Raw genomic sequence first — 24,652 nt, forward strand, 5'->3', positions numbered from 1 at the left:
CCCATCGCCCTGACTTCTGTGGTTATGAAATCCTTCAAGTGCCTTGTACTTTACCAACTTCAAGCCATCACTGACCCACTCCTGGATCCCATGCAGTTTGCCTACAGAGCCAACAGATCTGCAGATGATGCTGTCAGTGTGGCTCTTCATTTCATCCTCCAGCACCTGAACTCCCCAGGAACCTACGCTTAGATCCTGTTTTTGGATTTTAGTTCTGCCTTCAACACCATCATCCTGGCTCTTCTGCAGGACAAGCTCTCCCAGCTGAGCATGCCTGACTCCATCTGCAGGTGGATCACTGACTTCCTGTCTGACAGGAAGAAGCACGTGAAGTTGGAGAAACATGTCTCTGACTCCCGAACCATCAGCACCGGATCTCGCCCTAAGGCTGCATCATCTCTCCTCTGCTCTTCTCCCTGTACACCAACAGCTGCACCTCCAGTCATCAGTCTGTCAAGCTCCTAAAGTTCACACATGACACCACCCTCATTGGACTCATTTCTGGTGAGGGTGAGTCTGCCTCCAGGTGGGAGATTGACCATCTGGTGTCCTGGTGCAGGCAGAACAATTTAGAGCTGAATGCTCTAAAGAGAGTGGAGACAATTGTAGACTTCAGGAGGAGCTCTGCCACACCCTCCCTCCCCCATCACCCTGTTTGACTCCCCAGTAACCTCTGTGGAGTATTTCCACTTCCTGGACGCTGTAATCACTCAGGACCTCAAGTGGGAGATGAATACCTGCTCTCTCACCAAGAAAGCACAGCAGAGGATGTCCGTCCTGTAGCAGTTGAAGAAGTTTGATTTGCCAAAGACAATGACGGAGCACTTTTACACCGCCATCATTGAGTCCATCCACACTTCCTCCATCACCGTTTGGTATGCTGCTGCCAGGGACGAGGGCAGACTGCAGCGCATCATTCGCTCTGCTGAGAGAACGATCAGCTGCAACTTTCCATCTCTTCAGGACCTGTACGAGTCCAGGACCCTGAGGAGGGCAGAAAGGATCGTGGCCAACCCTTCTCACCCCAAACACAAACTTTTTGAATCACGCCCCTCTAGTAGGACATTGTGGTCCATCAGAACCAAAACCTCACACTATAAGGCCAGCATTTCCCCCACTGCAGCTGCCTCATCGATAAAGTCAGAGACCCCACTGACTCTAAATTCACACTTTCAATCTGTGATGCTAATGCACTTCATCTCTGAACTGCAATTTTACACATTTCATGATCATCTTCATCTGTCAACTTTTATTACACATTCAGGCTCACGCTGTACAGCTTGGTTATTTATTTAACCCATTGCACATATTCTCTTCTTCTCACACATTCATGTCATAACTCTTCTTCTTCATCTTCATCCTGTGACCTGTTTTTGCACATTCCGGGTCAGACTGTACAGCTTGGACTTCAAAACAGCCCATGTAGTACATACCACTTAAATATGTCCACTTTTCAAAATTGTCTATTTTCGATTATTTTTTATTGTACTTATATAACTTCTTTTGTAATTTTTAAAAATTATTTTAACTGTTCAAGCATCAATCACCAAAGCAATTCCTTGTATGTGAGAACCGACTCATCAATAAACTCGATTCTGATTCGGATTCTCTGCTGTCGAATCTGTTCATCTCAATGTGTCCCTGCGCATGCGTGGTACCGTCACCGGAAGTGTATTGTGAGGCAGCCGAGAGAGCGTCGCGCCATTTTATTCAACAGTAAAGTGGTGGATGAAGTAAAAAAAAATTGCGAGAATTAGTATTTTTTGTTTGCTTTAAAGCAGAAAATGGGAAGAAAGAAGAAGAAGCAGTTGAAGCCGTGGTGTTGGTAACCTTTTTAATTTGTCTTGTGACTTAAAACTGCGTTAGTTAGCGAAATATCTTCTTAGCTAGCGAGGCTGTATCCCAAACGGCGACCTGTTCGTAATGTAGTGCACTACATTGTGCGCATACGCCATTATTTCAAACTCTGTGAAGTGCACTTCAATAGGTAGCATGGGTCGAGTTTGGGATACAGCTCAAGTTAATGTTCCTAAGTCTTTTGAACACTGGCTTGCTAGCAGGTAGCTACCTCGTGTAGTTATTTACTTGGCTTTTTAGTGATACGACATTGTCTAATCATGTATTTTAAATAATAACCGTGTATAGAAGCTTTAAGTTAATTAGTCACCTTTCATCGTCATGAGAAGACAAAATACTACACCCACAGATCGTATGTAATCGTCTTTCAAATTGTATTAAAACTACGAGCTTTAGTTATCCAATATGTTCATTTGTTTAACTTTTATAATCTTTGTCTTGTTAATTCCACCCGGACTTTAGGAAAAAACAAACCAAAGTTGAAACTAGAAACCAAATGTTTTGGGCTAACCCAGGATGTGTGGTTCATGAGCGAGTCGGCTCTTTGAGTCAGAGTCGACTCGCAAAGTAAAGTAAGATTTCGTCAATGATTAATTCCAACATAGAAAATAACAATCACATTTAAAAAAAGAAAAAAGAACCCGCATATCATATACTTTATCCAGTTTAGACTGGACGGAATTTTCAGTGACCCCTTTGGGAGCCGAAAGAGTCGACTCTTGTTTTTTGAACCGAGACTAATGAACCGATTCACTCAAAAGAGCCAGATATTTTGGGGGGGGATTATTTATTTATTTGTCATTCAGACGTGATGCAAAGATGAAAAAAAAAGTACAGATGATGTGAGTGTTTTCTTCTTGTGTATTGCTGGGAGTTTGTATCCAGTCCATGATCAATTTCTCACCTGAATCCGATTACACAAAGGTACTGCAACAGAGACTTTGATGACGAGAAGATTCTCATCCAGCACCAGAAAGCGAAACATTTCAAATGTCACATATGCCACAAAAAGCTGTACACGGGACCTGGCCTGGCCATACACTGTATGCAGGTATGAGACACAACTGAACTGACTTTTAATTCCGCTCACAGGCAAAATATGAACCACAGGGGTGTCATGAAACACGATTAAAATTTTATTCCAGGTGCACAAGGAAACGATAGACGGAGTTCCTAATGCGATACCCGGCCGAACCGACATCGAGCTGGAGATCTACGGCATGGAAGGCATTCCGGAGAGAGACATGCAGGAGAGGAGGAGGCTTCTGGAACAGAAAGCTCAAGGTAGGAAATGAGGGCAGTTTAATCCTCATAAATATAAGATGATAAAAATGAATCACAAGCCAACTCCATCACTGGGCCTCATTTATCAGTCCTCCATGTTTGTTTATTTATTTAGCTGAAAAAAAGTATTTGAAAATGATTCATACAAATTCATGAGAATTTAGGAAAAGCTGTTCATATTGTCCTTCTGCTCGTGTGTGTGTAAGTTTGTGAATAAGAAGATGAACTAGTGTAAACCTTGACTTAATTGATTTGAAATTGTATAATCTGCATGGATTAGTGCACTTTTCCATCTGGAATATACCATAGAGTCTAAGCTGTTAATTTTATTGCGTTTACAGCTTTTATCAGACATTGTTATCCAGAGCGATTTCTCAAAGAGCTCTGGAGTCTCGATCAAAAACACATCCTCATGCGAGTTCACTAGATCGGGGACTGAATGACAAATGGAGGACGAGCCTCTCTGTCTGCGCCATAATCCATAAACAAGTGCTTCAGCTGATGGAGCATTTAGAGCTTGCTTATTGTTAATAATATATATTAGAAACCATTTTAGTTGGTGGAGAAGTGAGTCAAAATAACTTCCATTTCTGTTTTTCAGCCTTTACTCCAGCTGCTCATTTCGTGCTCACAGCTGTCTGTGCACTTTACCTTTTATGGTGTTCTGACTTGCACAGACATTCGCACACGGTTTTACTGAAAGCTTGATAAACGAGCTGCAGTGTGTGTGTGTGTTTAAGCAGAAAGTCAGAAGAAGAAACAGAACCAAGATGACTCTGATGAGGATGATGAGGATGACGAACCTGGGCCGTCGACATTTCAGCAGCCGCCTGTTGCCCAGCCTCAGAATGCCTACATGCCCCCGGCTAACTATTCGGGTGAGTCAAAGTCACAGTCAGCGGTGTCTTCTTGTGGATATCTGCATATTAATGCTCCATTTTAGTTTCACACAAATGCCACTTATTATTTTTTGAGCTTTACTGGTGTCCAGACCTGTGAAGTATATTGTGGTATTTACAGTGTGCAGTGTTCTCATGGATATGTACACCTTCAGAGTAGGATAGTCATTTTCTTTTTGCTGGTTAACACCTCTCTCTCATTGTGTGTTTGTGTAGGTATGCCTCCTATGATGCCTGGTGTTCCACCAATGATGCCTGGAATGCCTGCAGTGATGCCCGGAATGCCACCTGGGTACACTTCTATCTCTAATATTTAGTTGTTTATTAGTTTTGAATGCAAAGCTTGGATTATACTCGTATTTAGCTACATGTTGCAAGATGGCTGCTGTGCGTATCCTTCTGCCACTTGGAGCATCGCTTGTGCGTGTCCTCAGAAATTAGCCCCATGCAATACAGTAGGGGGCAGCACAGCATGTGACACTGTCAACAACTGAATAAACAAACTAGTGTTTGTCACAAATCATGTCCTTGTACTATTCTGCACTATAACTGAGGACTGTTTTCCTGTTATGGTTAATGTTTGAATTTTAAAAACCTTTTACGCAGTCTTTAAACTTAGCAAAAGATCTGTTTTCAGTGCCAGCCTTCTAGATTAGGAAATACTTTTGAATGCAGGCTCCTAGTTCTCAATTTGAGACACGAATCATGACAGTGATCACAATGACTGTGGAATGTTTTTTAAGAAAGAAGGAGCGGTGTGTGAAATGCTGAAACATCTTACAGTTCCGCTCCATCCTCCAGACGTACATAAGATTTTTGTAATTCCAGTTCACTGAAAAGTGGGCAAATCTCTTGCAGTAAAACATGTATTTAGTTTTCCACACTCATCTTGGAGCGTTTTCTGAAGTTCGTACTGTCTAGTTAATGTGTGCTAATACGTTTTCACTTGTTACTGGTTCTGGGATTGCGAATACACTCTGCAACTCTCTGAATTTGTTCCTTTGACAGTATGATACAGATGGGAGGGATGATGCACCCAGGGCCCAGAGTGCCCCTCATGATGCCAGGAATGCCCCCAGGTAAGAGGTGTAGAAATGCTGCAAGTATATTAGAGTACATTAGATGATTACAGTCCCTGGTACTGTCTGGAGTACACACACACACACACACACACACCTGAACTGGAGCAAGTATAAAGCGGAGGCTGATGTGTGTGTTGCAGGAATGCCCCCTCACGTACCTCGGCCTGGGATGCCCCCAATGGCTCAGGTACCTCCAGTGACGGCACCAGGTGTTCCACCCCGACCAACCGCACCTGTCGCTCCGCCTGCTGCTTCCAAACCTCTCTTCCCCAGTGTTGCTCAGGTAATGTTTAAAAAAAAAAGTATTTATCTAATGAATTATTTAATTAAATTAATTTCATTCAGTGATGTATCAATAGAATTATTTTTCAAATAATTACACATGACTCAAAGCAGCTTGATTCATTCGAAAATAATTAAATGGCTAATTCATTATTTTTTTTAAAAAATCAATATGTTTTACCATGCTTGTTTTTCTCTCCTTTTTGGTGTAAAAAAGAAAATATATTAAAACCCTAATGAGCTTTACTGGAAGTTTCTTAATAAATGTGTCATCATGCTTAGAACTGGGCAGAGTATGGATATATTCAGTAATGTTCCATTTTCACCAGCGTGATTACTGACAAGTCAATCGACAATATGGATGAAAACGAAGCCAGTGGCAAAGATTTAATTCCTTAAAAAAAAAAGAACTCCCCTGGGTTGGTGTGTGGAAATGGTTCGGTTTCTGTAGAGGTGACCTGCAGCAGAGTGCAGCGTTGTTCAGATTATGGCGTAGAAACATCGACATCGCAACTAAAGGCAGCAGCACAATGAGTTTACTTCACCGCTTCAGACCTCATCACCTGGTGCAGTTTGCGGAGTTGGTGAAATACCGCGAAGAGGGACGGAGCGGTAAAAGCTGTCCGTCTGTCGGGTAGCGAGTAACGGTGGCAGTTTATTTAGGTACAGAAAGTATTTTTAATTAAGGACAGAATTGTTTTTAAGTTGCAAACAACTAACTTTACTTTCAGGGTTGTGTACTGACAGATGACTCAATTTGATTTGATTCTGATTTGCAAGCGAACGATTTGATTCATTCCGATTCAATTTGATTCTGATTCAGTATTAATGAAGTGAAATATCACCTGTGATGCGAGTCAGAGCTCATTGGTTGTGTGTGTGAGTGTTTTGGGATGAATTCCATTCTAAAAGATCATAATGTGCAAAGTGTTGTATTGCAATTGTGTGAAAGTATTGGCGCCCTGCATGTCTCTTGTATTTCCAGGCTCCGCAGCCGGTGCCCACTAACGCTGATCCTCCCAAAGCGACATTCCCGGCCTACACACAGCCTCCATCGTCCTCCTCTTCCTCCACCTCTTCTTCCTCCGGTTCTGCTAGTAGCACTGCGGCTAAGCCGAACCCCCCAGCAGTCTCCTCTAAGCCCGCTGCTGTCTCCAGCTCCAGTGCTACCAGTAAGTTGATGCACCCTGATGAGGATATCTCGCTGGTAAGTGCTCGGAGACGCCTCTCCCGATTTATCCTCTTTTTATTTGACAGTAAGTAATGAAAACCGGATTTCTCTCTTTACACCGGCTCGGGTTAACGTTAACATTACAGCTTTAATCTGTAAACTCTTGTTCGTGTGCGTATGAGTTTTTAAGCTTTATTATGAAGGCATAAACATGTTTAGATGTTTGTGTGTTTTTGTAAGGAAGTAAATGAGAGTATTTAGCGTGTGCAGTGTGTGATTGTCGTGTGTTTGTGTGTCTTGCTCTCGGTGCAGGAGGAGAGGCGAGCTCAGCTGCCTAGATATCAGAGGTTGATTCCTCCTCGCCCTGGGCCGACTGTAGCTGGTCCAGTGCCCCCTGCTGCGGCGGTGGGGGCGTTACCTCCACAGCGACACCCCATGCACGGTGAGTTGCTCATGTACCAAATCGGAACAAAATGGACTCCTACACACCTTCCATACACCTGCATTGTGTTTAAGTGCACTGTTTTCAGCAGAATAAAATTGCAAACTTATTCAAATTAATTTAGGACATTAAATCTTTTTAAAGGTCAGAGGCATCACCAGAAATAACTTTTTTTTTTTTTTCTTCCCCAAAATTCATTTGAAAAACAAGTCTTCATGAGTGCACTTTTGATGTCATCATGTTGACCTTTCAGATCCGTTGACATTTTTGTGACCTGAAGATCAGGGTTCTGATGGTGTGTGTTTTTGTGTGTGTGTAGGTCAGTACGGCGCACCTCCTCAGGGAATGCCGGGTTACATGCCGGCGTACGGACAGGTGCCTCAGTTCCAGGGCATGAGCCGATTCTGACACGCCTGCTAGGTTTGCTTCATTTTCTGCTGTTTATTTAGATGATTTAAAAAAAACAAAACGGACGGAGAGACTCACACCACCACGCAGGATGCTCACACACCCATTATTGAATATTATGTGGGTTTTTTTGGGTTTTTTCCCCCTTTTTTTTATTTCTGATTGTGTTTCATTCAGGTTTAAAGCTGTAACAGTGTCAGCGTTTCTCTAAGGCAAGTTCATGATGATTATTATAATTATGGTAATTAACACAACTGTAGTGTGTGTGTGTTTATTCAGTGTGGAGCCTTCGCAGCACGCTAGCATGTGCTGTTGGACGTTGAGTCCCCAACACTGGTTTGGTGAGGGCTTCATCGTAGGTATGTGCTGATAATCAGGTAGAACCAGGTGTGTGTGTGTAACTCGCATCATACTGTTAACGCACAATTTAGTGCTTTCTTTTTTTAATGAGGAATTTATATATATATATATATATATATATATATATATATATATATATATATATGTATATATATATATATATATATATATATATATATATATATATATATATATATATAAAATATCCTTTAGACACATTCCAGTTTGAAGTCTTTCAGCACATACCTACTTCCTGTGTGTTTGTGGATCTCAGTAAACAGTTTATGGCTGTATGTTTTGGATTTTTTTTTTTTTTAAATATATATAATTTTTGAATAATATGGATTAATAAACTTTAATTTCATTTCTTGCTTTGTGTGTTACGTGAATTTAATTATTTTAATTTAGCTTAAATTTTTCGAAATTATATTATGTACAACCCCAACCTCAAAAAAAGTGAGGATGCTTCAGTGTAAATAAAAACAACGTGGTGATTTGCAAATCACGGAAACCCTATATTTCATTGAAAATAGTACAGATAACAACTAGATCAGGGATGAGAGTTTTCGGCGGATTTCCGCTTTTTCTGAGCAAAAATCAATATTATGCCAAATCCGTTGAGATTTTTTTTTCATTGAGGGGGGTTGGGGTATGTTCCTTCGTGATACTCAAGCGTACGACGATGTTACATGTTTACATTTTCGCCATCTTTAGTCTCGCTAAGTCTCGCGGTAGAATACGTGTTATCTACAATGTAATTGGCCAAAACATCGCTGGCGAGAGCATGATAGCCAATCATAACAGTTCTTACAAGAGTGTGGGAGAGAACAAAAGCCAATCATAACAGTTCTTACAAAAGTACCCGCATCTGTTCTATTTTATCGAAACTTGCACATGTTCATCGTCGCTGCGCTTCAAAAATACGTTTCTCTTTCGTATCGGCTTTTTTACTCAAAATGCTGGATACAATTGACAAGCGAGATGAAGCAAAGGTACGTGAAATCGATGCTGGTGTAAAAAACAGAGAGAGGACTGACGAGCTTTTGTCTTTGGCCAAAAGGCTGAAGAAGTCGTCAAAATGATTAAATGAAAATGAGAAGTGACTGTGAACTATAAATAATTGTATAAAGTGTACATAGACATTATCCCATAAACTTAGCATTCGTTTGATTTAATACATTGAACATGTATATGATGGTCAGTAAATCTGAATTAATGCTGAGTTTTGAAAACTTAAATATTTCAAAAGACTTTGAAATCATATGCAACTAATGAGGACATAGGGAGAAAAGGTCAGTCACCCTAAGAAATTTTATTTAATATATGAACATTTTGATAATTAATAAAACTTGTTTAATGTGAATTTAGTTTGTCATTTTTGTTGATCATAAATTATAACCATACCCTTGAATGTAGAATGTGATTTTATTTTGAATTCAAACAATACTCCTATTGATTTGAAACATATTTTCATGTAAATATATAAAAAAGACAACAGATTTTTTATCTACTACAGCTCAGATTGCAGGAAAAGTGGTTTGTAAGGCCTTATTTTTCAAAATTTTCCGGGGGGGGGTATCCCTCCCAGACCCCTGGCTTCGGGTGCCATCTTGTTTTCTGCTTTTTTGGTGACCACCCACTCTCATCCCTGCTAGATAGAACTCGACGCCAACGGCGTCGATGGGGACGCCTCCGCCCAGTAGACTACACGCCTTAAGTTGTGATTTGGGGATGGACATTTGACCTCACAGTAATCTTGACCTGATGAAATTACGTGTATTAGCCTTGGAGATATTGTGTTCAAGGTTTTCGGACAGACATTTGATCTCACAGTGACCTTGACCTTAGACCATTTGATCTCAAAATGTAATCAGTTTATCTTTGTCCCCAAATGCACAAATGGTGAAAATTTGGTGAAATTCCTTTCATTAGCCTTTGAGATATCGTGTTCACAAGGTTTTGGGACGGACGCACGCACGGACAGACGAACAACCCGGAAACATAATGCCTCCTGCACCTGACGGTGGCGGAGGCATAAAAACACTAATTTAGTTTAATTGTCAACAGGTCAGTAAGATGATTGGGTATAAAAAGAGCATCCCAGAGAGGCGGAGTCTCTCAGGAGTAAAGATGGGGCGGGGTTCACCACTCTGTGAAAGACTGCGTGGGCAAACAGTGCAACAATTTAAGAATAATGTTCCTCAGTGTAAAACTGCAAAGAATTTAAGGATCACATCATCTATGGTCCATAATATCATTAAAAGATTCAGAGAATCTGGAGAAATCTCTGTATGCAAGAGACAAGGCTGAAAACTGACATTGGATGCCTGTGATCTTCAGGCCCTCAGGAGACACTTCGTTAAAAGCAGACACGTGTCTGTAGTGGAAATCACTGTATGGGCTCAGGAACACTTCAGAAAACCATCGTCTGTGAAAACACTTCATTACTGCATCCACAAACGCAAGTTAAAACTTTTACATTAACAAGTGTTGCCAGACAAAACAAACCTCGCTCGGTAGCACTTATGACGAATATAAAGGAAGATATCGCAAAAAAAAAAAAGGTCCCTTATGAGTCCATGTGGCTACTGCTTATAAATAAAAATTGGTCCCCTGTTGGGTCCATGTGGCTCCTTAGAAGTTTTCTGATCCCATGTCCATACAGTAAATATAGCATATGTATTTACTGAGTCAGTAGCCACAAAAACGAAGCGTAATTTAAAAATCACAGAAGTAAAACATACCAAGTGTCTGTACTTTATATTATTCTACTCTTACCTCTTAGTTTTTGAAACTGAAGCCTCCGAACCGAGGCTGACACACACACGCTGTCCCCACGACCCAAACTTATTTCCCGGAAATGGCCCGGCGCTAGAGCTCAGTGGAACGCACTTTCCCTCTGTAATAAGCATAAACATGTCTGAAAGCCATTTCTTTAGTCTTGTGAATTGTCTTAGAAGCATTATTTAATACTAATGGGAACATTTTGTTTCATAAGTGCAGTGTAAAGAGACTAAATATCTGCTAAAAAAAAAAAAAACAGCAACCTTTATTTGACTCTTTTCAGAAGGACCACAAAGCTGTGATAATCAAAAGTTACATTTTCTTAAAATAAACACCATTTACTTGATATCGAATCAGTAGCCTTGGTGAACCAGGAGGTGAATTTCATTTGTCTTTTTATCTGCGGATTATCTTCTGATACTATGAAGTTATAACAAGATTTCTCTTATTTCGTTTCTGGTTCTGATTAGTTCAGAAGTTTATCAAGAAATAAACGGGTAATCGAGTTTGATCAAGATAAGTGCTGATTGGTTACAAATGCTGTGTCCTAAATCACTCACTCATTCACTATGCCCTACTCACTATATAGGAAATGACTATATAGTGAGCTCGTTGATTAAATGATAAAACTACTTCTTTGCCGTAGCCTCTTTTTTCTCCTTTGCCACTGCCTTTTTTTTTCCCCTTTTCCTTCTTTCTTTTCCTTCCCTTTTCATCTTTTCGTGATGCATTGTGAGATACTTTGAGTGCACTATATAGGGTGTAATAATGCTCACTATACATTCGGACAGCACTACAAAATGGTGACCTGCCTGTGTAGTCCACTATGTAGGGAGTGATTTGGGACAGAGGGCAACTTTCGCTATTGTTAGACTCATTCTTACAACACCATGATGATGCGAGATCAACTGTTCATATTGCAAGATCATGATTCACTGTTCTGGTGATGCACAGTGCACGACTGTTACATTCTTACAACACATTGACAGTGGCTACCGCCTCTATATGAGGCAGTAACCACAAAAACTTTGACCGGATGACCCCCAAAATGTTGGCGGTTCTATTTGAGACCAATACCCATCTATCCTGAAAGTTTCATGAAGTTTGGTCCAGCTGTTTTCCTGTAATATTGTTTAAAAAAAATAAATAAAACCACCGAAAACAATACCTTGCCCCCTGGTGGACTCCATCCTGGGCAAACTAACAATATCCAGAAACCCCGCCCCCTTCTCTGGACCCAAGCTCTTTTACGATGGACTGAGGTGAAGTGGAAAACTGTCCTGAGGTCTGACAAATCAAAAGTAGAAATTCTTTTTAGAAATCATGGACCCCACGTCCTCCAGGCTAAAGAGGAGAGGGACCATCCGGCTTATCAGTGCACAGCTCAAAAGCCAACATCTGTGATGGTATGAGGGGGCATTAGTGGACACGACATGGGTAGCTTGTACATCTGGGAAGGCGTCATTAATGCTGAATGATATAAACACGTTTCAGAGCAACACGCTGCCATCCAGACAAAATCTTTTTCAGTGAAGGCCTTCCTTCTTTCAGCAAGACAACGCCAAACCACTTTCTGCACATTTGGTGACTGACCCCTTGAAAATGGTTCCTCCAGGAACGATGACGTTTCAGTTGTCAAGACAACGGAAAAACTAAAATACAAAAACAGAAAGATACGTCACAATGCTCTTGTGCACAAAACAAAATGCTCTTGTATTTTAGTTTTTCCGTTGTCTTGACAACTGAAACATCATCGTTCCTGGAGGAACCATTTTCAAGGGGTCAGTCACCAAAGGGTTAAAACTGCATGGCTCCATTGTAAAAGAGTCTGGGTGCTAAACTGGCCTGCTGCAGTCCAGACCTGTCTCCCATTTAAAACATTTGGTGCATTATGAAGCGCAAAATACGACAAAGGAGACGCTGAACTGTTGATCAACTGAAATTGTATATCAGGCAAGAATATACTCTTTCAAAACTACAGCAGTTTGTCTCTTCAGTTCCCAAACGTTTACAGAGTGTTGTTAAAAGTAGAGGTGATGCAACATAGTGGTAAACCCGCCCTGTCCCAACTTTTCTGAAATGTGTTGCTGACATCAAATTCAAAATGAGCAGATATTTTTCAAAAAATAATAAAATTTCTCACTTTCAACATTTGATATGTTGTCTCTGTACTATTTTCAGTGAAATATCAGGTTTCCGTGATTTACAAATGATCACATTCCGTTTATATTATTTATGTTTTACATTAAAGCATCCTGACTTTTTTGGAAACAGGGTTGTGCACCTTCATATTTCATAAATTAAAAAAAAAGTCAAACAAATGATGTATAAACTACTGATATTAGATTTTTGTTCAGGTTGTCAGATGGTTGTTTCTCCAGTTTGAGCTCCATTTGCGGAAGTGATTTTAGTAATTTGCATCCAGAGCTTTCATTCATAATAGATGGGGCTTCCATAATTGCAACCACATTTTATTTATTTATTTATTTAAATTTTCTCATTTTGACCCTTTAGGGTCTCCAGAAAGAGAAAAGGAAGGAAGATTTCATGAGTTAATATCTTTCACCTTTTTTCTATTCTTTTGTTTTGAAGCAGGAAATAAAAACATCTGACATGTAAACATCTTTTTTTGACCCAGGAAAAAAGTCTCAGGGGTAAAGTGTGTGTGTGCTCACGTTCACACGTGCTCTAAGCTTCAGTGCACAACAGGAGCCACCAAATGTGCATCACACCTCACCTCCAGCTGTTCGCTCTAATATATTTATTAAGGCTCTTTAATAGCTGAATTAGTTAATTTGTTTTTGTACAAATGTTAAATTAATTTCAAAGATGATTTAGTTAAGGTTTGCTTAAAGAACTGTTTCTTTGTGGTTTTCTCGTCTTTTTTTTCCTTTTTTTTGCGCAACGGTTGCATGAGCCACTGAAACTTACGAGGATTTCCTGTTCCTACCCCAACACACACGCGCGCACACACACGCGCACAGACACACGCGCACAGACATTCACACTTGTGCGCACACACCAACGCTGGAATCTGTTTTATTCTGGTGCTACGGGTGAGAAAGTCGTACACAGTGATGGAGAGCTGGCTGCTGAAGCGTCAGCGAGTTTCTGTCTGCCTCATCGTCACTTTTTTATCCACAGGTAACTTTTATTTCATTACACATACTAATAGATTGTGTGATCTATCTATCTATCTATCTATCTATCTATCTATCTGTCTAATGTTCTGTACACTTGATGTGTGTCTTGAGCAACCATTATGCAAGAACGCTCAGTGGTATTTTTCCAATTCTTTGTTAACTTGCGTTATCAGGATTAAATCTGTTCAAATCTTTAGAAGTGTGTTGCAGTTAAAATCAGGTGTGTTGGAGCAGGACACACACTCAACATGGAGACTGCTGGCTTTCAGCACTTCATTAACACACTTCATGGAGTTCAAACTTGTGTGTGTGTAGAAAGAGGACTGATATTACAGCGCAAGTAAAACACTTCATGAAAAACTGTGTTGAAGACATACTGGTGTTTATTACAGTGTTATAACATGCTTGATTTTGATTAGTGCGTCATGTTTTTCAAACTTTTTTATAACTTTCCCCCCTGATTTTTAGAAAGCAACTTAAGTAGAAAATAAAATAAAATTGCTATTCAATGTTTATCATAACTTTTGTAATAATTGTTAAATCACATCTGAATTACCTTGTCAGTTTTTCTTCCCGATCAGAATGTACACAATTTAAAGAATATTTATATATGTACATATGTATGATTTAGTTGACATGGACACTGCACGTTAATAAAATAAAATGTAAATATGCCAGAATTAACCAAAATGGCTATTTTACATGGGGCGATGTTAAAAGGTCAGATTATGCCTAAAAAAATGTATATTACACAGAATAGTAAAAGTAAATGAAAAAACTACATCGCACATGCAGTAAAAATACACATATACACACACACAGTACTGTGCAAAAGTCTTAGCCCCCATTTTCTCTCTATACAAACTATAGATTTCTATTTTATGACTTCTACATTATCGAGTCAAAATATAAAATTAAGTGTTACAGGAAAAAAGTTTGTATCTGAGCAGTATATTCCATAAGAGCAGTTTTCAGATGAAAAAAGAAAGCATAATGAAGGCTGCTGGGTTTTGGTGTAAAATGAAGAAGTGAGTGTGACAGTCAAAGTGTCCAGAAGAACCGCAGCTGGTTCTGTAAGATGCTCAGGAAAACCTACAGATCATTTCCACATAAAACTGACCTCACTGGACCTCAGATGGATAAAAAACTTTTTAAAGCAAAGGGTCGTCTCACACCAAACACTGACTTTGTTTCATGCACTACTGCTGACTGACCTTTATGGTATTTTTTTTAATGTAGAAACATTTAATTTAATTGTTTTTGAAGGCATCTTTGCTCTACAGCATGTCATTGCATGCGCCTAAGACGTTTGCACAGAACTATATGAGATATACACACACGCACGCACGCACGAGGATAAGTCAAAAAATTCTAAGACAGATGTTATAATTTCAAAAGAATTCAAAAAAGCAATATAAAGAAGGAATTCTCTAATGGAAACATTGCCTGCAGAAGTGTTTAGACTTAAATGGAGGATACGTAGAGAAATGGCTTTATTTTCATAAATAAAGATTTTTTTCATTTGACTTAGAACTTTATATCCCATCTCATTATCTGTAGCCACTTTATCCTGTTCTACAGGGTCGCAGGCGAGCTGGATCCTATCCCAGCTGACTACGGGTGAAAGGCGGGGTACACCCTGGACAAGTCGCCAGGTCATCACAGGGCTGACACATAGACACAGACAACCATTCACACTCACATTCACACCTACGCTCAATTTAGAGTCACCAGTTAACCTAACCTGCATGTCTTTGGACTGTGGGGGAAACCGGAGCACCCGGAGGAAACCCACGCGGACACGGGGAGAACATGCAAACTCCGCACAGAAAGGCCCTCGCCGGCCACGGGGCTCGAACCCGGACCTTCTTGCTGTGAGGCGACAGCGCTAACCACTACACCACCGTGCCGCCAGAACTTTTTTATATATATATATATATACAGTATATACAGCATAGCATGTGAGCAGCAAACAAAAACGCAGGACTCAACAGTGTGATTTTATATAGTTAGTGTTTCAGTGGTGATGAGTCTGATTGCTGATCAATCACATCTTTAAGTTGGATTTAAATGTAATGCATGTTTTTAAATCTCTAATGTGAGTTGGTATTGAGGTCCACTAACGAGCAGCTCTAATTGAAAATGCAGATTGACTGAAACTAATTTTTCTTAATGGGATTGCACACGGTCTCCTCTTACTGCACTACGAGCAGATTTATATGCAGTTGAACCAATTTTTACAAATGGTCTGAGTACAGAGGAGCCAGTGCATTAATAATCTCATACCTGAGACAGGACTCTGTATATTTTATCAGATTTTCCCAGTTCAATAACTTATATTGTGTTAAAATTAAACAATGGTATTAATATAGAGAGTTTTTTTTACATTGAGAACTTTAAGGGTTGGTTTGTACGAAGAGTGTACTGGTTTAAGAGAAGTGGTACTCTGGTCTGAGAGCAGGTTGTTAAACAATGTAATATGAGAAAAGATCACTGAGTGCATGTCCATGAGCGCAGCCTGTTGACATGCCACTGCAGATGTATCTGAAGTTTGCAAGGTTAAACTTAACTCGCTGACAAACTTTTTCTATCTAAATGAAAAATTACTATCACTTAGCACAAGAAGATACTCAAACTCTGAGACAACCTGCAGTCTCTTCCTTGCTACAAATACATCTGGTTCTGCATAGTATTTTTTTTTTACTTGCTAAAAAAAACCACACTCTTGTAAACAGTTTTGTTTTAACCGTCCTGTAATACGTTGCATTAAATTGGTTAATTGATCTGCAGCTTGAGCTGCACTCCTTCCGTCATCAGAGACATTGGAGTGTTGGAACTGGGGTAGACGCTCAGCAGATAAACTTTTTAACAAAGTGTAAATAACAGTGGACCCAGTACGGATCCCTGAGGGACACCTGTTGGCATGCAAATGGTGGAGGATTGATGATTTTTCATTTAATTGCACCTGCTAAGAAATTAAAAGTGAAAAGTGGCTAATTTAGATAAAAGGACATCATGATTGATATCAAATGCCTTTTTCAGATCTAAATAGTTTTAAATACAATAGTCTTGTGAATTTAAGAGTAAATAAATGTATACAATTTATTTATTTAAAATGTACATTTTAATATCAGGGTGGTGTAGTGGTCAGCGCTGTCGCCTCACAGCAAGAAGGTCCGGGTTCGAGCCCCGGGGCCAGCGAGGGCCTTTCTGTGTGGAGTTTGCATGTTCTCCCCGTGTCCGCGTGGGTTTCCTCCGGGTGCTCCGGTTTCCCCCACAGTCCAAAGACATGCAGGTTAGGTTAACTGGTGACTCTAAATTGAGCGTAGGTGTGAATGTGAGTGTGAATGGTTGTCTGTGTCTATGTGTCAGCCCTGTGATGACCTGGCGACTTGTCCAGGGTGAACCCCGCCTTTCGCCCGTAGTCAGCTGGGATAGGATCCAGCTCGCCTGCGACCCTGTAGAAGGATAAAGCGGCTACAGATAATGAGATGAGATTTTAATATCAGAAGAACTGATTCCAACCTCTGACTCATGTTAGTTTTCTTTCTTTCTTTCTTTTTTAAATCCAGTATTCAGAATCCAATCTAAATATCCAGCTTCAATTCAATTCAGATACAAAAAAAATATACAATAATTTGATTTGTCAATTTATTTTTTATCCTGTGTGCTGACGGATAAAATTAATAATAATCTGAATTATTTGAAGATTGCACTCTCTCTCCGTTTCTTATTGGATAAATTATTCAGTGTATTGTTTTAAATTGCACTTTAACTGAAGTTTAAAGATTTTAAAACGGAAACATAAACTTTCTTTTCCAACTCAATCATATTAATAAAGTTTAAAAAAAAAAGCAGAATCTGACTAAACAATGCAGACGATCATGAGGTCGGTCATACAAACAAAAGTGGAGTCGGTGATTTGATGCATCGCCGATTAAAACAAAATTCACATCTGCAGATAATTAATGCATCATTTTATAAGATGCAAAAATGTCATTTAGGAATCTGTCTTTAATTTTTAGCGTGTGCTTCCAGTGTAACGAACATCATGGTGTGTTTGTTAACCTTTAATGAGTCGTGTTCAGATTAAAAACAAAATTGTGATAAATTTATCTTTGACCGTTTTATACACAGCAAGCTTTGTTTACTGTGACGTCTGCTTCAATTTTGCACTGAGTTTTGAGGTTAAAGTAGTGAATAAGCTACAGTTGTTTATCTTGTACAAAATCATTCTCATAACTAAAGCTGTATTATACAGCCAAAGGTATGTGCACACCTGACCATTACGTGCATATGTGATTCTTCTCCAAACTGTTCCCACAAAGCACCGAGTTGTATAGAATGCTTCTGTTTTTTGGAACATTACATTACAGGTGTTTAGGAGACGCTGTTTATCCAGAGCGACATACAACACACCCAGAGCAGTAGGTGCCTTGCTCAAGGGCACTTCAGCTATTCCTGCTGGTCCAGGGAATCAAACCCACGACCTTTTGGTCCCAAAGCTGCTTCTCTAACCATTAGGCCATAGCTTACAATTTCCTGTCTCTGAAACCAAGAGACCCAAACCTGCGCCAGTATGACGATGCTCCTGTACACAAAGCACAAGAGCTCCAGTTGGAGCGAAGAACTCGAGTGTCCTGCACAGAGCCCTGACTGAACTCAACACCTTTGGGATGAATAATAATAAATAATAATAATATTTATTTATAAAGCACTAAAACTATGATACATATTCTAAAGCGCTGAACTGGAAGCATCAGAGCCTGGTCTCACTAATGAACTCACAGCCACGCCCCAAAATCTAGTGGAAAGCCTTTCCAGAAGAGGAGTGGTTCAGTGTGAGGTGTTCTACGTACAAGGTGTGATGGTCAGGGTGCACAAACTTTTGCACATAACACGTATATGTGCACTAGCTTAAAATCTCCATAATCAATTGTCTAATTTTAAAATAGCAGTGATTGAATTGCTATTACAATAATAGCTTCAAATAATGGGGGCGGAGCTTCAGGGCAGCGTGACAACGAAGAGAGATGGTTGTAGCGTGGAGTTAGACGGTGAAGTTTATGCGAACCTCATAGCTTCAGTTAGTTACAAAACTAAAAAGGACTCGTGTCCTGTGTGTTTCTTTAATAACGATGTCTGTTTTCTCTCCAGCGTTTGGCGATGTGTATCTCTACGCACAACTCAACTCCTCCATCGAGTTCTCCTGCATGTTTCCTGAACAACCCACGCCACCGTTTGCTTTCAGTCTGAGTCGTGAATGGCTTCAGAAGGATGCACAAGTGCTGTATCACAACTTCAGAGTTGAGCCCGAGGTTAAAGCTCTCAGGTTTGAGAATCGCATCTGGGACCGACTCGACATTAACCAAGTCAACGTGAGCATCACGGACTTGCAGGGTGACGACACCGACGTGTACGTGTGCATGTTCTACTACAGCGCAAACACAGGCTTTCAGAACCTGTCTGGGAGGGACAAGTTTTTCCTGTATGTCAAAGCTTACAGTAAGTACAACATTCTCAACACTCCTCAAGGTCAAGCAAAAATGGGTGTGGCCAAAAAAAACCTGTAGGTCATTTCAGCTAAATTAAGCTAATGCCATTTAAGGTATTGAATTAGCCTGAATCTTGTAACACTGCAACAAGTCTTCATACATCTGAAGCTGCTTGCTAAGTTTGCATGCTAATTGCTACAAGTCTTAGCAGGCTAGCTAACTCAGCAACCAATAACCGAAACGCCTCTAATCCCGCCTCCTGGCCGACTTACTGGGGAGTTTATACAATATAAACATTCACACCTGCATATTCCTCAAATTAGTGCTTCGTCCATTTTGGATTTTCAGGTGATCTTTTGAAATATGAAGCTCGGCCTCTTCAGAGGTCATCGCAACCAGAGCGGTCGTGCTATTGATTTACTGAAGACGGATTTGCTTGACGCTGAAGTTCACCTGCACGCAGTTGTGACAAATTTGGCTACGATGGACGTAATTTCTGTTAGCAAAGTGCATCAGTGTCGTCCTGCCTTACTGTAACATGCTGGAAAAAACACCAGAGGCATCAGTTCACTTTATAAACACACACACACACACAGAGTAGGAGCTTAGAAGGCGCAAACTGCAGTAATTACAGAGCCTACCACAATTATTGGCACCCCTTATAAAGATTCAGCCGAAAGAATTAAAAAAAAATCCACCTTTTGGTGAAGTCGCTTCATCTCAGGCTGAAGAAATGAAAAAAATCCAACCTTGAATTGAAATAAATTTATTTGGAGAAAAACAAATCCTTCAACACATGTTCTACTATTATTGGCACCCCTGCGTTTAATACTTTGGGCATTACCAAAGCACCACCCTCCCCTTTGGCAGTAAAACAGCACTGAGTTTCTCCTTCAACATTTTATCAGGTTGGAGATCCAAAGCAGGGCATTGAACCCATTCCTCTTTACACAGTCTCTCCAGATCATCCAGGGTCCTCAACCCTCTCTTGTGCTCTGTCCTCTTCAGCTCCGCCCACAGGTTTTCACTGGGGTTCAGGTCCACCTCAAGGTTCAACATGTTGAGATGCTTTTCAGCTCACCGCAGTTATACAGATCGTTTGTGCTTAGGCATCTCCACCCATAGGAAACCTTGTGGTTTTTTTGTTTTTCACACCATTCTGTGCAGAATCTAGAGACTGTTTTATGTGTGTGTGTGTGTGTGTGTGTGTGTGTGTGTGTGTGTGTGTGTGTGTGTAAATCCCTGGAGATAAGCAGATCCTGAAATACTCAAACATCCTGTCACATTTTGTCGTCAGTGTTTTAATGTGAACATTAACTGTGTAGCTGTGTTCCTAATAAAGTGTCCGGTGAGCGCGTGTAAGACTGTACAGCGCTCGGGTAACGTTATTACAGTAGTGTTGTGGTCAGTGTTGGTTTAAACTGGTGTTATAAAGAATAATCTGCTGTGTTTGTAGATAGCGAGCCGTGCAACTGCTCCAGTTACACACCACTGCTGTTCTCTCTGTCTGCGGCAGCAGGACTGCTCTTCTTCATCATCTTCATCCTCACTGTAGTGCACTGTGTGAGTACCTGTGTGTGTGTGTGTGTGTGTGTGTGTGTGTGTGTGAGAGAGAGTGAATTTGTCCCCTTTTTAATGTTCCACTGTGAGATAACTGCCACTGTTTTTGTTCTGAAGGTGCAGATTAAACATGTAAATCTCACCCAGGAAGGTGTGTGTGTGTGTGTGTGTGTGTATCCGTTGTGGTTTGAGGAGGCTGTTGATTTATTTACACTTTCTGAGAGACGGTGTATGTGAACCACTCCCTCACAGTCACTTCCTGTTTCTCTGTGTCTCAGATGAGGCCGAGCGCAGGAGGTCCGACAAAGCCGCAGCTCTCAGTTCCCATCTACGAGGAGATGAACGGCGTGCGAGAAAAACCGGTCTCTCTCACACAGGAGGAAGACGTCAGTCTCTACAGTCGGCTGAAGAAAGAGAATCCTTACAGTAACTGAGGTGTGCCCTCTGACCTTTACATGAACCGTGTGCAACCACAAACCTTTCGAGAAGTTTAATTCATTAAAATGTTCAAAAATTCTCAAAGATTTATCTTTAATTGGTCAGACAGTCGCTTTGAGTTCTAATAACTTGATAAGAACATTAATGAATTAGTAATTACATTCCAAATATTAGCAAATATTTTCTTTTATTAATTAAAAAATTAAAAATGCAACTCTGTGAATAAAAATAGATAAAAAAAATCAATGCTGAAATGATCTGCTAAGATTTAATATTCAAAACTTTATTAGAAATATTTCTATACATGTGTAAATATTTCTATTTACCTATTTTCTATTTCTCCTATAAATTTTTCTTTCCATATTTACATTTTCAGTATATTATCCATAAATATCTGGACAGTGACCCGGTCTTGATGTTTCCACTGTACACCAACCCGACGGATCTGAAACGAAGCCATCATTCGAGACGTGACTGAAATGTCGACTTTCAGCTTTAATTCGAGGCTTTTAACAAAAATATCATATTAATCTTTGAGGAATTTTACTGCAGTCACCTTCAGTTCCATGAAAGCAGCTCAGTTGGGTTCACCGACTCAGCCATTTAAGAACATTTTTTGCCATTCTTTGCCTTTAAGAAGCTCTTGTTGCTTTCACCAGATGTTTTGGATTGTTAAACATCTGTACTGTGAAGCTCCACCAAATAAGTTTTGCAGAATTTGACTGAATCTGAGCAGAAAGTAAATCTCTGTTCACTTCAGAATTCGTCCTGCTGCTTCTATCAGCTGTCACATCATTAATAAACGCCCGCGACGCAGTTCCCTCAGCAGCTGTACACGCCCACCTCCACCCACAGTCGCTACAGGCCCCAATACACAATCTTCCTTGGTCTTTTTTTACTACAAGTTATGACATGGAAAAATCCCAAAGCTGGGCTTTCCCACGTTAGAATTCCTGTATTTCATAAACCGCTCGCTCCACGGCCAGTCTACCGACCTTATTCTGATCAGGAATCAATAAAGATTACTCGGCCCAACATGTTATTCAATTCAAGTCGATAATATTGGTCCAAACGGTCGATTTGTTTTCAACTAAGAAGAAAACTTCCAGTCTACTCCACCAGTGCGGTCATTATGGAAATCACATGATGCATTGCTGCACGCTGATTGGTTGAAAGGTGAGTGACGGTGAATTTGTCCGCAAGAAACCATGCACCAATGTTTTGAATGCGAGCTGTCAAAGTAAGGAACAAAAACAGGACTAAAGGCTCACAACAACACATCGTGTCATGGTATGGAAGGGTCGGAGATTAAACAAGTAGGACACAAAGTCGAAATTTATGATGCACTATGTGGCTTCAAATCATTCTTCTCAGGTTTATGTGGGTGCTGATTGGTGGATACTGATGGGTAAAACAGCACGGTGCGTAAGGTTCACGAACACTGTTTTCAGCTTTGGCCAATCAGCACGCAGGAATGCAGTCACATGATTTTCAGTTGTGTAGGAGACGAACTTTTTGGCTCGATTCAGAAACTCTGCAGCAGGGGACACTAATATTGATTTGAAGTTGCTGACATGTTGATCTGGGAAACCTTTATTGTTTTGTGATCAAACGGAGACGAACAGACGGTATGCAGAGTGGAACGCTTATGAATTACAGCTTTGAAGAAAAGACAGAAAAAGAAAGCACAACTTCATTCATCTCACACTTGTGAAATTTCCTCTCTGCATTTAACTCATCTGAAGCAGTGAACACACACACGTGAGCAATGAGCACACACACACACACACACACACCCAGAGCAGTGGGCAGCCATGCTAACAGCGCCCGGGGAGCAGTCGGGAGTTTGGTGCCTCGCTGAAGGGCATCTCAGCCCAAGGCCGTCCCATATTAACCTAACCGCATGTCTTTGGACTGTGGGGGAAACCGGAGCACCCGGAGGAAACCCACGCGGACACGGGGAGAACATGCAAACTCCGCACAGAAAGGCCATCGCCGGCCGCTGGGTTCAAACCCGGAACCTTCTTGCTGTGAGGCGACCGTGCGAACCACTACACCACCGTGCCACCCTGGGGATTTTTCCATGTTGTAAGTTGTAGGAAAAGAAGCGCCAGGAGGAGGAGGATGATTGTGTATCGTGGCATGTAGTGACTGTGTGTCCACCGTGTTTAATAGATGATGTGGTTATGCTCTGGATCATGAACCCTTCCTTTCCAGGAAGGAAAACTGGAATCCTGAATTTTAGGGATAAAATTAGCTCATGTTTTAAGTCGTTCAGATTCTGTAAAGCTGCTTTGCGACAATGTTTATTGTTAAAAGCGCGATACAAATAAACTTGACTTGACCTTCTCCATGCTTCTCTCGAACCATCGTTCTGGTCCACATTCATCTTGGGTTCATCTGTCCAAAGAATCTTGTTTCAGAACCGGGCAGCGTTCTTATATTTAAATGTTTTCCAGTCAAGTCTAATCTGGCCTTTCTGCTCTTGAGTGTTATCAGTGATTTGTATCTTAAGGTAAAAACCCTGTGTTTCCATTCATGAAGTCGTCTCTTGATTGAAGACTTTGAGAGCGATAACCCTCCCTCCTCCAGACTGTTCTTGACTTGGCTAGATGCTATGAAGGTGTTTTTCTTCTATGATCATCCACGTTAGTTGGTTTCCGTGGTCTTCCAGGGCTTTTGGTGTTGCTGAACCGTGTTCCTTTTGTTTAAGAATATACCACATTGTTGCTTTGGTCGCTCCTAATTCTGCTCTCTCTCTCTCTCTCTCTCACCTGTTTTTTGTTTTGTTTTTTGCCTCCTTCACTTGAATCGACACCTCTTTGCAGTGCACAACTCCAGATGTTTTCTCTCTTTAATCTGTCATGAAGTAATGAGGGAACAGGCCACAGCTGGCTATGACACTGCTTCAGTCAATTACTTCTGAGCTTCTGAAATGAAAATGGAGGAACTGTGTAAAAAAAAAAAGCTATAATTCCTGAACAGTTAATGTGATCTTATGTCGAGTTTCCCTCTCGAATCACAAGGGCACTCCAGATGTCTCGATTTCTCATTGCAGATTCGAGGTCCTCTGGTCTCAGTCCAGCATCTGACTGTAATCTGTTTCTGAAAGTCATCGGTGGCCTGCCAGGTTTTCTCCTTCTGTGTTTCGGCCTCCAGGGTATTAAATCAGCAACTACCTCACTGTCCCTTCTGAAGCAATGCCCCGCAAAGCGTAGTCTTCTGGTGGTGGGACTTCTGGTTTGAGACCCTTGGCAGTTCCCCATACAGCTCCTTGTTGATTCCAGTGAATGTTAAAATCTGTTCTTGCCATCATGATTTTTCTGTTGCTACTAAATGACTGACTGCGGTCGCAACTCCTGCAGTATGGTTTATTGTGCGAGTTAACCTTCTTCTTGGCCATTGTGAGGTAACCTGTGTTACAGTATCTCACTGCCACCCTTTGCT

General features: G+C 40.7%; 2 protein-coding genes across 3 annotated transcripts in view; both read left to right on the top strand.

The window, feature by feature from the left end:
- The first annotated feature begins 1,664 nt into the window (after positions 1 to 1,664).
- On the top strand, positions 1,665 to 8,156 carry znf207b (zinc finger protein 207, b). The gene is made up of 10 exons (XM_060918579.1): positions 1,665 to 1,825; positions 2,782 to 2,908; positions 3,003 to 3,141; positions 3,885 to 4,019; positions 4,257 to 4,332; positions 5,049 to 5,119; positions 5,263 to 5,405; positions 6,390 to 6,611; positions 6,888 to 7,017; positions 7,337 to 8,156. Exons 1-10 carry the CDS (start codon positions 1,785 to 1,787, stop codon positions 7,423 to 7,425), a joined length of 1,173 nt encoding a protein of 390 aa, XP_060774562.1. The 5' UTR covers positions 1,665 to 1,784; the 3' UTR covers positions 7,426 to 8,156.
- Positions 8,157 to 12,858: 4,702 nt separating this feature from the next.
- cd7al (cd7 antigen-like) overlaps positions 12,859 to 24,652 on the top strand; it is a 12,999-nt gene continuing 1,205 nt past the window's right edge. Inside the window, exons 1-5 of one of the 2 annotated variants that reach the window (XM_060918580.1) lie at positions 12,859 to 13,713; positions 18,870 to 19,217; positions 20,664 to 20,770; positions 21,046 to 21,202; positions 21,582 to 24,652. The exon at positions 21,582 to 24,652 is cut by the window's right edge and continues 1,195 nt beyond it. In XM_060918580.1, coding sequence (XP_060774563.1) covers positions 13,647 to 13,713; positions 18,870 to 19,217; positions 20,664 to 20,770; positions 21,046 to 21,201 — 678 coding nt within the window. In that variant the 5' untranslated portion in view covers positions 12,859 to 13,646 and the 3' untranslated portion in view covers position 21,202; positions 21,582 to 24,652. The remainder of the gene's footprint in view (positions 13,714 to 18,869; positions 19,218 to 20,663; positions 20,771 to 21,045; positions 21,203 to 21,581) is intronic. The other variant, XM_060918581.1, reaches the window with a different exon arrangement.

The sequence above is a fragment of the Neoarius graeffei genome, chromosome 4 (assembly GCF_027579695.1).
Source record: "Neoarius graeffei isolate fNeoGra1 chromosome 4, fNeoGra1.pri, whole genome shotgun sequence".
NCBI lineage: Eukaryota > Metazoa > Chordata > Actinopteri > Siluriformes > Ariidae > Neoarius > Neoarius graeffei.